The sequence below is a fragment of the Silurus meridionalis genome, chromosome 17 (genome assembly GCF_014805685.1).
Source record: "Silurus meridionalis isolate SWU-2019-XX chromosome 17, ASM1480568v1, whole genome shotgun sequence".
Taxonomy (NCBI): domain Eukaryota; kingdom Metazoa; phylum Chordata; class Actinopteri; order Siluriformes; family Siluridae; genus Silurus; species Silurus meridionalis.
The window spans coordinates 7,946,064-7,961,414 of record NC_060900.1 but is presented as its reverse complement, the minus strand read 5'-3'; the positions used below and the strand labels follow the sequence as shown (position 1 = coordinate 7,961,414).

The 15,351-nt window shown below is 37.3% G+C and overlaps 1 protein-coding gene across 1 annotated transcript; it reads left to right on the top strand.

Moving 5' to 3' along the window:
- Window positions 1-4,669: 4,669 nt before the first annotated feature.
- Window positions 4,670-15,351, top strand: LOC124399527 (receptor-type tyrosine-protein phosphatase beta-like). The gene is made up of 11 exons (XM_046870495.1): window positions 4,670-4,787; window positions 7,474-7,630; window positions 7,973-8,072; window positions 9,514-9,604; window positions 10,111-10,187; window positions 11,365-11,502; window positions 13,165-13,287; window positions 13,371-13,531; window positions 13,728-13,863; window positions 13,970-14,034; window positions 14,390-15,351. The coding sequence occupies exons 2-11, from the start codon at window positions 7,626-7,628 to the stop codon at window positions 14,667-14,669; spliced, it is 1,176 nt and encodes a 391-aa protein (XP_046726451.1). The 5' UTR covers window positions 4,670-4,787; window positions 7,474-7,625; the 3' UTR covers window positions 14,670-15,351.

The window sequence follows — 15,351 nt, the reverse complement described above, 5'->3', positions numbered from 1 at the left end:
TTTGAATTTGTGCTGTTCCTCATAAAGACTGATGGTCACACTGAACATAATTTAGTATTGTGGAGTACTCTGTTGTGCAAACTGACCACTTTTTGAAAATTGCAATCTGTTCAGATATGTACATTTACAGTACAGTTGTTTACACACTAACACTGGAACTTGGGATACAATGACCAAAACCTGAAACTCATGTCGCTTATGTACAACTTCTGCATGAGTTCTCCATTCATTTTGCAATTCTAAACCACACTTTTTGCAAAACACTGCATTCCGTTTTCTTACAATCCTGCTGCGTTCACATAGAGAACACTGCTATCAATGCTAAACTCAATTCCTAGTAACATCATTGACTCCTCACAGAAACAACCACTTGTTGGTTTACAATTGTCAATCATAGATTAAGGTGTAAAACAGTAGAATGTAAGTTCTCCTGTTTAAGAGCACATCGAAAGACAACTTTTTTGTGGAGAGTTAAAGAAAACAGAGTAAATGTGAACAGGATGAGCAATTTCTCACGAAAGTCAGGCCATTTTGTTGACCATGTGGTCAACCTAGGTCTAGTGAAAAACAAGCTTCACCAGGGCTTCAGTCATCTGAGATCTTTGCACTACAGTTGTAGTACCGCATGTCACCTCTGAATTCAGTGAAAACTGGCTGACATGCAAAACACATAGTACAGTATGTTTCATGCATGTTTTGTTACTTTTAATTCAGCTTATTAGAAATATGCATTTACACATTTTTAGTTTTTCCTATTTTGGATAGGTGGTTTTGGTGGTAACTGAAAGAACACCCCAAATTATATACCCCAAAGTATTTATTTTGCAAAAGTCTACATACACTATGTACATCTTATGGTGGCACAGCTTTCTAATTCTCACCACTGTAGTCATATGAATCCATTACGAATGGTGGAAGCATGCGGTGAAAGCTCCTGAAGCATATCAGGGCTTGAGTCATTGCGCCAGAAGATTCTCCTCCGTTCTACACTTCTCTGCTGTTTCGCCAGGGTATCTTTTGGAAATTATGTTAAACATTTATTTATTTAACATTTTTATAAAATGTGTTTAAGTTAAATCACTACATTTAAATTACTTTGATTAAAACATTTAAGTATGAAGTTAGATTTATGTTTAGTAGAAGGTCTTAATAAGGATCACAGGTAGGAATCTTGTGTAGACACTGGGATGGGTGTACAAATGGTGATTTATTTTTCTGTCCATTTAGTGAGCTGCACTCTTTTTGTTCATGTGTGTTAATGCCTCTTCTCATCAATTTATATTATAATGATGTTTACTTGTTTTAAGTGTCAATCTGACTTTGAAGTTAAGAACAGTTGTAGAATGGTTTAAGAAATATATATAAACAAGTGTGTTCAGAATTGTACAGCATGAACAGTACTACCAATATCAAATCTCCGCCTTTATATCCAAAATTTTAGAAAAGGCTGTAGCACAGCAGTTATGCTCACACCTACTTATGAATAACATTTTTGAAATGTATCAGTCAGGATTTCGGCCTCATCATAGCACAGAGACGGCGCTAGTTAAGGTGGTAAGTGACCTGTTATTGGCCTCTGATCAGGGATTTGTCTCCTTACTTGTTTTGCTCGACCTTAGTGCAGCTTTTGACACCATTGATCACACTATACTACTTACTAGACTTGAGAATGTTGTTGGAATAAAGGGAACAGCTCTCTCCTGGCTCAGGTTTAATTTGACTGATCGTTATCAGTTTGTTGATGTAAATGGTGAGTTCTTCACACTCTATGAGGTAAAGTTTGGTGTTCCTCAAGGATCTGTCTTAGACCCTCTGCTTTTCTCTTTATATATGCTGCCTCTTGGTGAAATTATTCATAAACATGGGATTCGCTTCCATTGCTATGCTGATGATACACAGCTGTATATTTCAGCAAAGCCAGATGAGAGAGATCAGCTTAACAATATTGAGAAGTGTGTAAAGGACATTAGACAGTGGATGCTTAATAACTTTCTTCTGCTCAACTCAGATAAGACGGAAGTACTTTTACTAGGACCACATGCAGCTAGAAGTAAACTTTCCGATTACGTAGCATCTCTGGATGGTGTTTCTGTTTCAGCATGTACGGCTGTCAAAGACCTTGGTGTGATTATTGACCCTAGTCTTTCCTTTGAGTCTCACGTGAATAATATCACCAGGATCGCCTTCTTTCACCTTAGAAATATTGCTAAAATTAGAAATATGATGTCGTTACAGGATGCAGAAAAACTAGTTCATGCTTTTGTTACTTCTAGATTAGACTACTGTAACGCTTTACTGTCTGGGTGTGCAAATAAGTGCATAAATAAGCTTCAGTTAGTTCAGAATGCAGCAGCAAGAGTCCTCACTAGATCTAGGAAATATGACAACATCACCCCTGTTTTAATCAGTCTACACTGGCTCCCAATTAAATCTCGCATTGATTATAAAATACTACTACTGACGTATAAAGCACTTAACGGTCTCGCACCGCAGTATCTGAGTGAACTTCTGTACCAGTATGATCCTCCACACCTACTTAGATCAAAAGGTGCAGGCTATCTGTTGGTTCCTCAAATAATGAAGACTACAGCAGGGGGCAGATCTTTCTCTTATAAAGCCCCACAGTTATGAAACAGCCTTCCAACCAGTGTTCGGGACTCAGACACAGTCTCAGTGTTCAAGTTGAGGTTGAAAACACATTTATTTAGTCAAGCCTTTGATCAGTAGATTTTTTTCAGTAGATTTTTTTCTTAGGTAAAGGCTCAGATCTGAAGGGAACATGGATATAGAGTGTTTGGTGAACTGGGATATTTGTATGCTGTCGTCCCCTCACATTCACACGTTCACTCAGGTTTGTTGATGGTGGTGTGGTGGGTCGTCTCTTATCCCAGACATCCCATGTCTGTATTTACCTTCTGGTTCTCCCATTTAGTTATGCTGCAATAGCGAGTCTTGCCGGAGTCCAAACTGCACAGTGACAATAACTTTCATACAACAATAAGAACACTCAATAATCCATATCCTTCTCTTCCTGTCACCCTTTTCTCTCTCTCTCTTTCTCTCTCTCTCTCTCTCTCTCTCTCTCTCTCTCTCTCTCTCTCTCTATCTATCTCTTTCGGTCGAGTTAAACATGCTCCTGAGGTTCCAGTGACCACTGTTCCTGCCCCTCTCCCCTCCGTGGATCTTCCCACTTCGTCCAGGCCTGCCTCTGGATAGTGTTCTCTTCGACTGGAGGCCACTCTGTGCAGCTTGGGACGGTTTCTCATCAACGCCTTGGGTGGTTCCATGAAATTCCGGAGTAAGAACGTGAGCTTTGAGGATGGATTGGACTGTAGTTAATGTCAACAGTCTGCTACACTGACTCAGGAATACAGTTCGCTTCTGATCACCATCACTGTACCCCGCAACATTGTATATCCGCTTCAAATGGACATTTGGTGCAACCCAGATTAGGATAGGTTCCCTCTTGAGTCTGGTTCCTCTCAAGGTTTCTTCCTTATGCCATCTCAGGGAGTTTTTCCTTGCCACAGTTGCTCATCAGGGACAAACTTACTTACAAAGAACATATTTACTTTTAATCACCACATTATCTGTGTAAAGCTGCTTTGAGACAATGTTCATTGTTAAAAGTGCTATACAAATAAAATTGAATTGAATTGAATTGAATACTACCATGAAACCTCTTGCCTTTATTTCTTGTTAATAAATGTTTATAAAAAAATAAATATTTTAAGCATCACAACCATGGCAGCTTCTGACTTGTCTGAAGGCTAGTTTGCTAGACTTCCCTATTTTAGTTTACATATTGTGCATTATGTTTATTACATATCCTACTGTGTATAAGCCCCCATTATATTGTCTTCATATTGTCATCACACTTATACACCTATGTTCATTTGATGGTGTGTGTTTTAATAATACAATTAATTGAAGATGTATTCTGATTGCATGCAAGTTTTTAAATTTGTGTTTAGAGTTTTATAAATGAATCATGCTTATTATATATATATAATGTGTGTTAGCATTTGAGAAAAGGTGCAATATGACATAGAACCAAAAACCAATCCAAACACTTCCTAAAAAGATTTTACTCCTATTTATATTAAGGATGGTATCTAGCTACTAATTATCATGGCACACTTGAGGTTTATCTTTTTCTATTATTCAAAACATTTAATTACTTTTATTATTAATTAATTAATTATTATTTTACAATCATTTTACTGCTGATTTACTCCTTTAAATGCTAATGCAAGCACACAGTGTAATGTGTTAGAACAGTCACAAGAAAGGCCAATGCAGTATTCAGTCTGTGCCACATTTTTAGGATACTTACACCAAAAAGGTGATATGTTCAGTGCTAATTATAGTGTAAAAGATATCTAAATCCTGTTGTTGTTGTTGTTGTTGTTGTTGTTGTTGTTGTAGAGTTTCTGAAACCTGCAACAATTCTACGCCCATGAAAAATGTTAAGTTGGATGGATACCAAAGTAACAAAAAATCAGCTGTTAATCACACATTTCTATATTGCATTTCCCTTTTTTGAAGCTCTTTTAAAACAAATGTGTGTGTGTGTGTGTGTGTGAGAGAGAGAGAGAGAGAGAGAGAGAGAGAGAGAGAGAGAGGAGAGTGAGATTCCCAGACCGGATAAACCGGTGTGTCAGTCTTACTCAGTTGTACTTCAGCTCTTTGCCTACACACACACTCCATATGCAAACACAATATATTTTACTCTAAAAAATCTGGCTGCTTGTCAGGAGCACTGCCATCAAAACATTCCCAGTGAGGTAAGTCAATTGTTTTAATAACTAGTTACTTTTCAGTCAATATCAAATGGTCAAAATAAGATTGAGTGTTATAAGACTTTAGATTTAATTTCTGTTGCTGTTGTGGTTATGTCTGTAAGTATGTAATCATTTTTCGGGCATTGTGAGTACCAGAAGGAACCAGGGACCAGAACTTAAGTTAGGGTAAAAATCACTTGTATATATTGCAATAATTAGTTCTATACTTATTTGTGTGTGTGTGTGTGTGTGTGTGTGTGTGTGTGTGTGTGTGTGTGTGTGTGTGTGTGTGTGTGTGTGTTGATGTACATATAGGAAGCTACACAATCAAATTAATCTTAAAAAATCAACATTACAATATTGCCCATTATTACTATCACAGAAAGCTGCAACATGCCAAACATCTCATCTTAGAATGGTGGTGGTTCTGTTTCAATGATGCTAACAGGTTGTTTAGCTCCGTGTTTGGATCACAGCCTGCATGAATTCTTAACCTCAAGATCAATCAAACGTAAATGTGCAAACACTGATGGTTGACGAATCAAAGCAAAAAAGCATATTTAGATGTTTGTGAGGTTGCTAGGACTCCAAAAAAACCTACAATCATTATAAAGGCACAAAATGACCCAAAACTATCCTGATGTTTTTGCTACTGTATGACGTTGAACATCACGTCCATAATCAGATTATAGATCCTTTAAAATTTACTCCCACTCATCTGGGAAGGTTTTCTCAGTCGACTTCGTAATCTGACTGTGGGAATTTGCAGATTTAGCCACAAATGCATTAATGAAGTCAGGCACTGATGTAGGTTTAGAAGGCTTGGTGTGCACTTGGCAAGCCAGTTCAACTTCATTAACTGATGTCTTCATGGAGCTTGCTTTGTGTACAGGATCATTGTCATGCTAGAACTGTTTAGGGTCCCATCGTATCACTGAAGGTAAATTCAGAATACTTTATTGGTCCCATAGCGAAATTGTTGGGTTGCAGTTGCTCACAATAAAATTAATGTAAAGATTAAAGTGAAATCAAATATAAGCAGTTTGAATAAAATATACATATTAAGTTATATATTAACTGTAATGAAATGTGTAGACTATGATGATCAGTAATGCTTTAGAATACCAAGACATTGTATACAATTGTGTGCTTTTGTCATCCATTTATATTTAGTGAAATTCAACAATAAAATAAGTTCTTAGGAAAAGGAATTATGATACAATAAAGCACAATACTGTCATGTAGTAGAATCATACACCAAATCTGAAACCTAATGGCATTAACTAGTGGAATATATAAAAACAAAATCTTTCAACTGGAAATAGAGTATTCAAAATATACACTCACAGTACACTTTATAAGAGCACCTGCACACCTACACATTCATGTAGTTATCTAATCAGACATTAGACTGAAGGATAAATATGATCTCAGTGATTTTGGCAGGATCTTTTGTGCCAGACAATCTGATCTGATTATTTGTATGACTGCAGATCTCATTGGATTTTCATATAGTCTCTAGAGTTTACTCATTATAATGTAATAAAAGAAAAAACATCCAATGAGTAGCAGTTCTGTGGACAGGAACAATTTGTTAATGAGAGACCAATGGAGAATGGCCAGACTGGTTCAATTTTAGTAAACAGAGAAGGTTCCAATTCTGTCAGACAAAACCAGAAATCTGAAGTTGGAGTGGGCACAAAGCTCACCCAAACTGGACAAATGAAGACTGAAATAATATAGCCCGGTCTGACAATTCCCAATTTTTGCTGAGGTACATAGATGGTAGGGTCAGAATTTGGCACCTACAGCATATATCCATAGACATTAAACATCATAATAAAGAAAAGGTATGAGGTTGCGTTACCAAAATGGTAGAAACTGCTGAACTCTTTTGAAACAGCCGAATCTCCACAGAGTTTACACAGAATGGTAAAAACAAAAAACATTGCATGAACTTTGAGTGGAAATGCCTTGTGTGATAATAGTGATTAGAGGAAAATAGCTGGTTTGGTCCAAATTGCCAGGAAGATTATAGCAGATTAATTAAGATTAAAGCAAATAATCACTCTTTACAACTATGATGAACAGAAAAGCATCTTAGCATGCACAAAACATCGACCATGAGGTGAATAGACTACAACAGAAAAAGATCACATTGGCTTCTACTCTTGTGAGCCAAGAACGAGAATCTGAATCTATTGTGGGCACAGACTCTGATAAAGATTCCAGTTTAAGCACTAGCTTAGACACCAACCATCTGGTACCAACAACCACCCATGTTAAATTTAGAGATTTATATGATTAAATTTAGATTATATGATTAGATAACTGCCTCAATGTGCAGGTATGATGGTGTTCCTATAAAATAATTGGTGGGAGTATAGACCTTCCTTCAGCGTATTTAAGCACATTAATGCAATTAAGAATTCAAAACAAAAATATGGAGGAATTCTTACTAGTCCTTTGGCTGAGCAGAAAAAAAAGTGTTTCAAGGGTCCAAGAATATATATATATATATATATATATATATATATATATATATATATATATATATATATATATATATATATATTTTTTTTTTTTTTTTTTTTCCCCAGAGGATCTCAAGTTACATGGAAACTGCTTACAAAAATATAAACACCCTGAATCAGCTTGTCATTTCTAACACACTTTATCTGGCCTGTAGTGGCCTCATGATTTTAGAGAGAGACTGGCCTCTGAACCAAGACCATAAAGACCACATTGCAGCATTTTGGCCTCATCCCCAGGGCTTCTAGGAAGTGACACTTTAACACTTTGCATACAAACTGGTTGGACTCAAGAAAAAGTTAGTTAAATATGAGGTAAGAAAAATGTGAGTATAGTGCTGTCCATGCTAAATGGATTTTCTAGCTTTGAAGTTTTGTGGGCAGCCTCATGCTGACGAGACTTGTCCTAATATTTCCACAAATCCCTCTCATTTAACCTTACACTGGTCTCTGTCTTTCTTTCCTTCTTGTTATGTTGTCCAAAGGGGGGCCTTAAAAGAAATCTGTTTATTAACCATAAAATCTGCCTTCAAATTCACTAGTACAAATTGGTGCTTCTAAGAGATACGATAGTGCTGTTTAGGATAAGTAACTATATGTAGACAATTTTTAGATGAATGACTGTTTAGAGGTTTCATGCTTCTGCATGTTTTGCAGGATAAGAACATACCCAAGAGCGCACATTCTGCAGAAGTTCCATGCAAATTGTCAGTCTCTTGCAGCCAACGGCAATGCAGGATATGAAAGGGAATTTGAGGTGATTGTCACTGATCAATGTGTGTGTGTTTGTTTGTGTGTGCATGCATGTGTGTATGTATCTACAGTGAGGAAAATAAGTCTTTGAACACCCTGCTATTTTGCAAGTTCTCCCACTTAGAAATCATGGAGGGGTCTGAAATTGTCATCATAGGTGCATGTCCACTGTGAGAGACATAATCTAAAAAAAAAAATCCAGAAATCACAATATATGATTTTTAAATTATTTATTTGTATGATACAGCTGCAAATAAGTATTTGAACACCTGTCTATCAGCTAGAATTCTGACCCTCAAAGACCTGTTAGTCTGCCTTTAAAATGTCCACCTCCACTACATTTATTATCCTAAATTAGATGCACCTGTTTGAGGTCGTTAGCTGCATATAGACACCTGTCCACCCCATACAATCAGTAAGAATCCAACTACTAACATGGCCAAGACCAAAGAGCTGTCCAAAGACACTAGCGACAAAATTGTACACCTCCACAAGGCTGGAAAGGGCTACAGGGAAATTGCCAAGCAGCTTGGTGAAAAAAGGTCCACTGTTGGAGCAATCATTAGAAAATGGAAGAAGCTTAACATGACTGTCAATCTCCCTCGGACTGGGGCTCCATGCAAGATCTCACATAAACGTGTTTGAAGGAAGAAGAATGATGAGTACCATCCCAAGAACACCATCCCTACTGTGAAGCATGGGGGTGGTAGCATCATGCTTTGGGGGTGTTTTTCTGCACATGGGACAGGGCGACTGCACTGTATTAAGGAGAGGATGACTGGGGCCATGTATTGCGAGATTTTGGGGAACAACCTCCTTCCCTCAGTTAGAGCATTGAAGATGGGTCGAGGCTGGGTCTTCCAACATGACAATGACCCGAAGCACACAGCCAGGATAACCAAGGAGTGGCTCTGTAAGAAGCATATCAAGGTTCTGGCGTGGCCTAGCCAGTCTCCAGACCTAAACCCAATAGAGAATCTTTGGAGGGAGCTCAAACTCCGTGTTTCTCAGCGACAGGCCAGAAACCTGACTGATCTAGAGACGATCTGTGTGGAGGTGGGCCAAAATCCCTCCTGCAGTGTGTGCAAACCTGGTGAAAAACTACAGGAAACGTTTGACCTCTGTAATTGCAAACAAAGGCGACTGTACCAAATATTAACATTGACTTTCTCAGGTGTTCAAATACTTATTTGCAGCTGTATCATACAAATAAATAGTTAAAAAATCATACATTGTGATTTCTGGATTTTTTTTAGATTATGTCTCTCACAGTAGACATGCACCTACGATGACAATTTCAGACCCCTCTATGATTTCTAAGTGGGAGAACTTGCAAAATAGCAGGGTGTTCAAATACTTATTTTCCTTACTGTATGTGTGTTTAGTAAAGGTTTCATATCAGTACTTAGTATGGTGTTGTAATATCATTTCACAAAATTTCCTAGGAGCTGTGTGATACTGCAAAGGAGTTATCATGCAGAGCTGGAGAGCTTGATGTCAATAAAGACAAAAACAGATATCCTTTCATTTTACCCTGTGAGTACTTATAAACCTTATTCACCAGATAAACAGCTAAATCATTATATTATTTTATACACAATATTTGCTACAATCACAAAGGACTTTAAAATTTAAATTACCTATACACTGTGAAATGTGTAAATATTGGTGACAGGCATTTAAACAATGCCATCACCAATAAAATCTTGTTTAACAAATAAGTCTGCATAGCAGCTCAGCTCTGCTTCTCTGATTCTGATATCCCAAAGCTTGTTAGGCTGGTAGGACAGCGCTCTTCCACAAATCTTTCATTCCTACTACTTCTAGAACACCTAGATCATGTGACTGAGCAGGACATTACAGATAGCACTTTCACATACCAGAGCTTGTTTGCATAGTTTTAAGGTATGTTTGGGGCTAAGAATGAAACTTTACTTAATAATAATCTAAAATTCCTTTCAAAACCTTCATCCACAACCCCCTGATACTGACTTGCATTTAACACTGGGAGCTTCCTAACACACTGACTTTTTGTATTTCAGATGACCATTGCAGAGTTAAGCTGTCCCTATTAGAGTCACAGCCACACTCAGACTACATCAATGCCAGCTATGTTCCTGTGAGTGATGCAATGGAGTGATCTAGATTATGAATCAATCAGCCAAGTTCACTTATAAGAAAGTAACAGAATATCAGTCTCTGAGTTAATTATACTAATATCACAGTCAATCAAACAGAAATCATGGCAATGATAATAGAAATGCAGTATCTAGTTCAGCTCTCAATGCAAGTAATAATATTTATAATATTATTAATAATATAATTACTAATAACCAATATTATACATTTTATTCACATTCTTGTGAGGATATAAACTAAAAAAACAACAAATGCAACTAACTCTTGCAATTATACTGTATATTAGTATAAATCTAATTATTTATAGATAGCAAATCTAATACGAAAAATCTGTAACAAAGGGATAAGAAAAGAATATAATACTTCAGAAAATAAAAGAAAACTGAATTTCTTTATTCGAAATACATAATCATAAACCATAACCACTGCCAGGGCTCTCACCTCCTGTGACCAATAATTTGTTTAAATGCTATCACATACTGTGGCCTTCCGGACACCCAGAAGGAGTCAATTATTCTCCTCTGACATCTCTCATCAACAAGCTGCTCCCACCCACAGAACATCCAATTGTACCATTCAGTAAAAATTCTAAAAAATGTCTGTAAAATAAGCAATTACTGAATTATATTCGAATAATCATGTCTTGGAAGAGATCACGTTTTTCCCCATTGTGAAGTTTGATGTTGACATTAACTAAAGGCTTTGACCAATACCCATGTATTGTGCTGGATAGGATTGAAAATGTTTCAGTCCTTGTATGAATTAACCAGTAATTCACATATTCCTAATTAAGCATATGGACAGTGTATACACTGTGTTTTCTTTACTGTCATGGTTTGCAACTGCACTCCTGAAGTTTTTTGTTGTTTAGTTAGCCATATAGTAATATCGCATGATCCAGCCAATCAAGGTCAACAAGAACATTTGGTTAGACTAAACCCTGCAGGGTATTGCAGCCATAGTGTGTTGTGAACATCGCACATTTTTTTCGATTTTTTCTTGTATATGATGCTATTTAAACACCTTATTAATCACAGAAGGTCAGAGGCAGTGGCTTATGTCTCATTCTTAGAACTTTTAGTCTGTAATTTTGTCAATAAATTACTGACCAAAGGCCAAAAAGAAAACTTAAGATGTTTTTTTTTTCCTGTCTGTAGGGCGGCTATACAGATCATGACTTCATTTGTACCCAGGCTCCTTTGCCATCAACCATGGCTGATTTCTGGCGGATGATCTGGGAGCAAAATGTGCAGGAAATTGTCATGGTGACGGCACTAAAAGACAGCAGAGGCAAGGTGCAAAAACAAGCCAAACAGTATGGGAATTGGTATTATCAACACAGATGTAGACTTTATACAAGTTTAAATGTCCACAGTCATCTGTAGGTTGTCTATGCGGTACCATCAACAGCGATGGATCCAAAAACTATTTATGCCCAGGTACCCTGCAGGTTCGATTCATTTCCATGCAAATAAATGTTATTTTTTTTAGCAATTTCAACAATGGGCATTGTTCTAAAACAGCTTTACAGAAGTAAATAATTACGAATATAAATGTAAGTGTCCCTAAAGTTTATCCCAAATGAGCAAGCCAATAGTGAGAGTGGCAAAGAAAAACTCCATTAGATAGTATGAGGAAGAAACCTTGAGAGGAACCAGACTCAAAAGTGAGTCCATCTTCATCTGGGTGACACCAAATGTATATTCATTATAATTTCATCATTGTTCACTGTTCACTTTTGGGTGCTGGAATGCAAAACTGTTTAAGTTAAAACCAATAAAACAAAAGGCTTGACTAGACAAACAGGTACTCAGTCTGGATTTAAATAATGAGACTGTGTCTGAGTTTTGAATACTAATTTGATGACTGTCCCATCAGTGTAGGGCTTTGTATGGAAAAGCTGATGAAGACAGCTGATGATTACACATGGTCTCACCTGGGTCTTCTCCAGTCTCAACTTACCAGTTTTGCACCGAAAATGACTCCAATTGTCATTAAAGCCCTGTGTGTTTTCATAACACCACCAAGACATCCAGAAATTCAGTGAACAAATTCTGCTGTGTGCTACACCACACTGCATTGAAATGGGGCCAGTGCATTTTACTGCATTGGACATCATCTTGTCTAATTTACACACATCTAGGTTCAGTAATCTCAGACTGAACCTAGACATCCATCCTAGAGGTGTGTAAATTAGACAAGATGAAGGTGTAGCACACAGCAGATTTTGGTCAAATTCTGAATGTTTTGGTGGTGCTATGAAAACAAACAGGGCTTTATTGATAATTGGAGTCATTTTCGGTGCAAAACTGGTAATTTGAGACTGGAGAAGACCCAGGTGAGACCATGTGTAATCATCAGCTGTCTTCAGAAGGTTGACAGCTAAAGAGGATGTACTCTTTGTTCATACATTAGTAAATAATATTACATGTTCTGTACAGGTTAATTACTTTTGCCAGAACTCAACCGGCTTCTAAGTGGTTTATTTACCGAAAAGAGCTGGTGGATACATCAAATAAAGACAAGTGGTGCACCTGTGATTGTTAGAATTGTCTTTATATTTATGCTAAAGGTTCACCACAAATCAATGCCAGTATAAGGACTTACTCTTGCTAGTTCTATCTAGCATCTGGATGCTCTAAAGCTGCAATATTCTATCAGAGTGCTTACTAATATACACTAATCACAAATAAAACCATAGACTAAGTATCCTGTGGTTGTCATACTGGACAGCCTAAATGCTTACCACGCTGTGTTAAATGTACCTTAGTGAAGGTCTCTGCTTGTTGCATTTAGAGATCAAATACAAAATAGTTGGTTTTTTTTCCCATTCTTTAAAAATGACAATGTGGCAAATGAAAAAAGCACAAAGTACAAGAAATGAAAACAATCGCGACTGTATTTGTACATTTAAAATGTATTTTAATTCTATTTGGAATGTGTGCATGGGTGTGCAGGTGCTATGTAATCAGTACTGGCCTCCGGAGAGAGGCACTGGATGCTATGGGACCCTGCAAGTCACCACCATTTCTCGTCATCACGGTCCAGACTGCTACATCACCGCCATTCACCTACGACAGGTAACAAAGATAATTATAAATATACAATGCATTTTCCTTTGTCTACTCTACATTAATTGTTATGGTTCACGTGTGTGTTTCAGCACAACAGCCCCAAAGATAGATACATAACGCATTATTACTACCCTGGCTGGCCCGATCAGTGGGTTCCAAAGGACCACACCTCTCTCACCAACTTCACTGAGCATGTACGGAGGAAGCTGGATGAAACACCACGCCTAGGGCCCACAGTTGTTCACTGCAGGTCTAAAGATATAAAACACACACTTATGCATAATGTGTCATTTGAAATTTCTAGAGTCAGAGAGTCTAGCTCAGTTGAGATAGATGTAAAGGTATTACAGTCTAATTAATATTGCTCTGGTTTTTCAGTGTTAAGTTTGACATTTTCCTGGAGATGTTTTTTTTTTACGTGTATGTGTTTATGTGTGTGCATTCAGTGCAGGCGTAGGTCGCTCTGGAACATTTGTAGCAGTACTGTGGTTGATGCAACTGTGTGCAAGGGGAATACCGCCTGATGTACGTCTCGCTGTCCGAGACCTGCGCAGACACAGAGTGTTGATGGTGCAAAATGTGGTGAGAGAGTATTAGCAACAAATTCATTTGACCAATAAACACATACATATTTGTGGTTCAAGCATGTGAAAGTAATGTACTGTGTGTGTGTGTTTTTTTTTTTCAGGAGCAGTACATACTTGTGCATCAGTGTCTACTTGACTGGCTAAGTGGGAATATGGAGAGGCCAAGGTGAGAATGCCGTTAGCACACACACACCAGTATTTCAAAATCCATATCTAAAGTAATTTTACCGGTAATAAAATTAAATATGCAATATGTAGGTGGACTGACTATATTAAATGCCCTGGCTCTGCTTTATGTTGGAAATTATGTGTGAACATGTGTGTATAGTGATTGACTAGTGTTCTATTCAGGGCATATTGCTGTTTCATACACACTGTTTCAGGCGTGGGCCAATTAATAATGAATTATTTATATTAATTAACAGAAGCAGTATTTCAGGGTTTAAGAAACACATACCCCATAAAACAAAGAAGACCCTGCTTATGAAGTTGTTGAAAGAGTACAGTTTCTCTGCCAACAGAACCCAGAATGCTGTGGTGCGTTTCCAGATCGAACAGCCACAAGCACACAGGCAATCCAGAAGGGATTGGAAAAACCGGCGGAGGAATTCTGACAATGCGCAACGCCCTGAATCCAGTCATTCGTCTATTCAAGAGACACAAACACCTCAGCCTCAGCAAACAGCATGGCAATCCCTACGAGAATCCCTGCATGCTTTAAACCCTGGGAAGCTCCTGCAGAAGATAAGGCCTCCGACTTCTCAACTCAACACAGACCCACAAAAAGACACACCACTGTAAGGCAGATACACACATGGATAAACCAGTAGTGTACAATAGCCATGTGAATTGCTGTAGCTTGTGTAGTGCAACCAAGATAAGCAATAGTAAAAGCAAAACTGCTCAACATGTTCCAACTGAAACAAAAAACATAACCAGAAAGAAGGATAAATAAAAATAAGCTAATGTATGTATAATACATTTTGGGTCAATACCTTAATTGTGGTACCAGAATTCGCTCCAATTACAGTTGCATTTTTTTTTAATACTTCATCGTTTTTGCACATTTGGTTTTGCCAATATTGTATCAGATTTATGCCTGGACTGCTCCATTCCAACATTCATTCATTTTCAAGGTCAACCAACAATGCAAACATGTCAGTTGAGACAAATAAGTGATGGACGATTCACCCTAACATGCTGGTGCTAAATATAGCTTGTACTTAGTCAGTACAAATATCTGCAACTTGAGTGAAAAACATGCACTAATTACACATTAACACTTGCATATAATAAATTAATATTTTCAAAATGTTTAAAATAACAGTAGCCATTAAAAGAATGTTTTTATATATTTTATAAGAACATTTTCCAGCATCAAGTGTAAATAAGATTGTTTTTCTAAGCTGTTTTTTTATTGTTGGGGTATTTTTTGTATAATTATGTCTGAGAACTGTTACAGGCAATATGTATATGTGTATGT

Bases quoted from the DNA above. Each gene is read 5' to 3' on its own strand.
- LOC124399527 (XM_046870495.1), top strand. The intron at 8,073-9,513 runs GTGATTGTCACT...AAAATTTCCTAG, and splicing joins GATATGAAAGGGAATTTGAG to GAGCTGTGTGATACTGCAAA. The intron at 11,503-13,164 runs GTGCAAAAACAA...ATGGGTGTGCAG, and splicing joins TAAAAGACAGCAGAGGCAAG to GTGCTATGTAATCAGTACTG.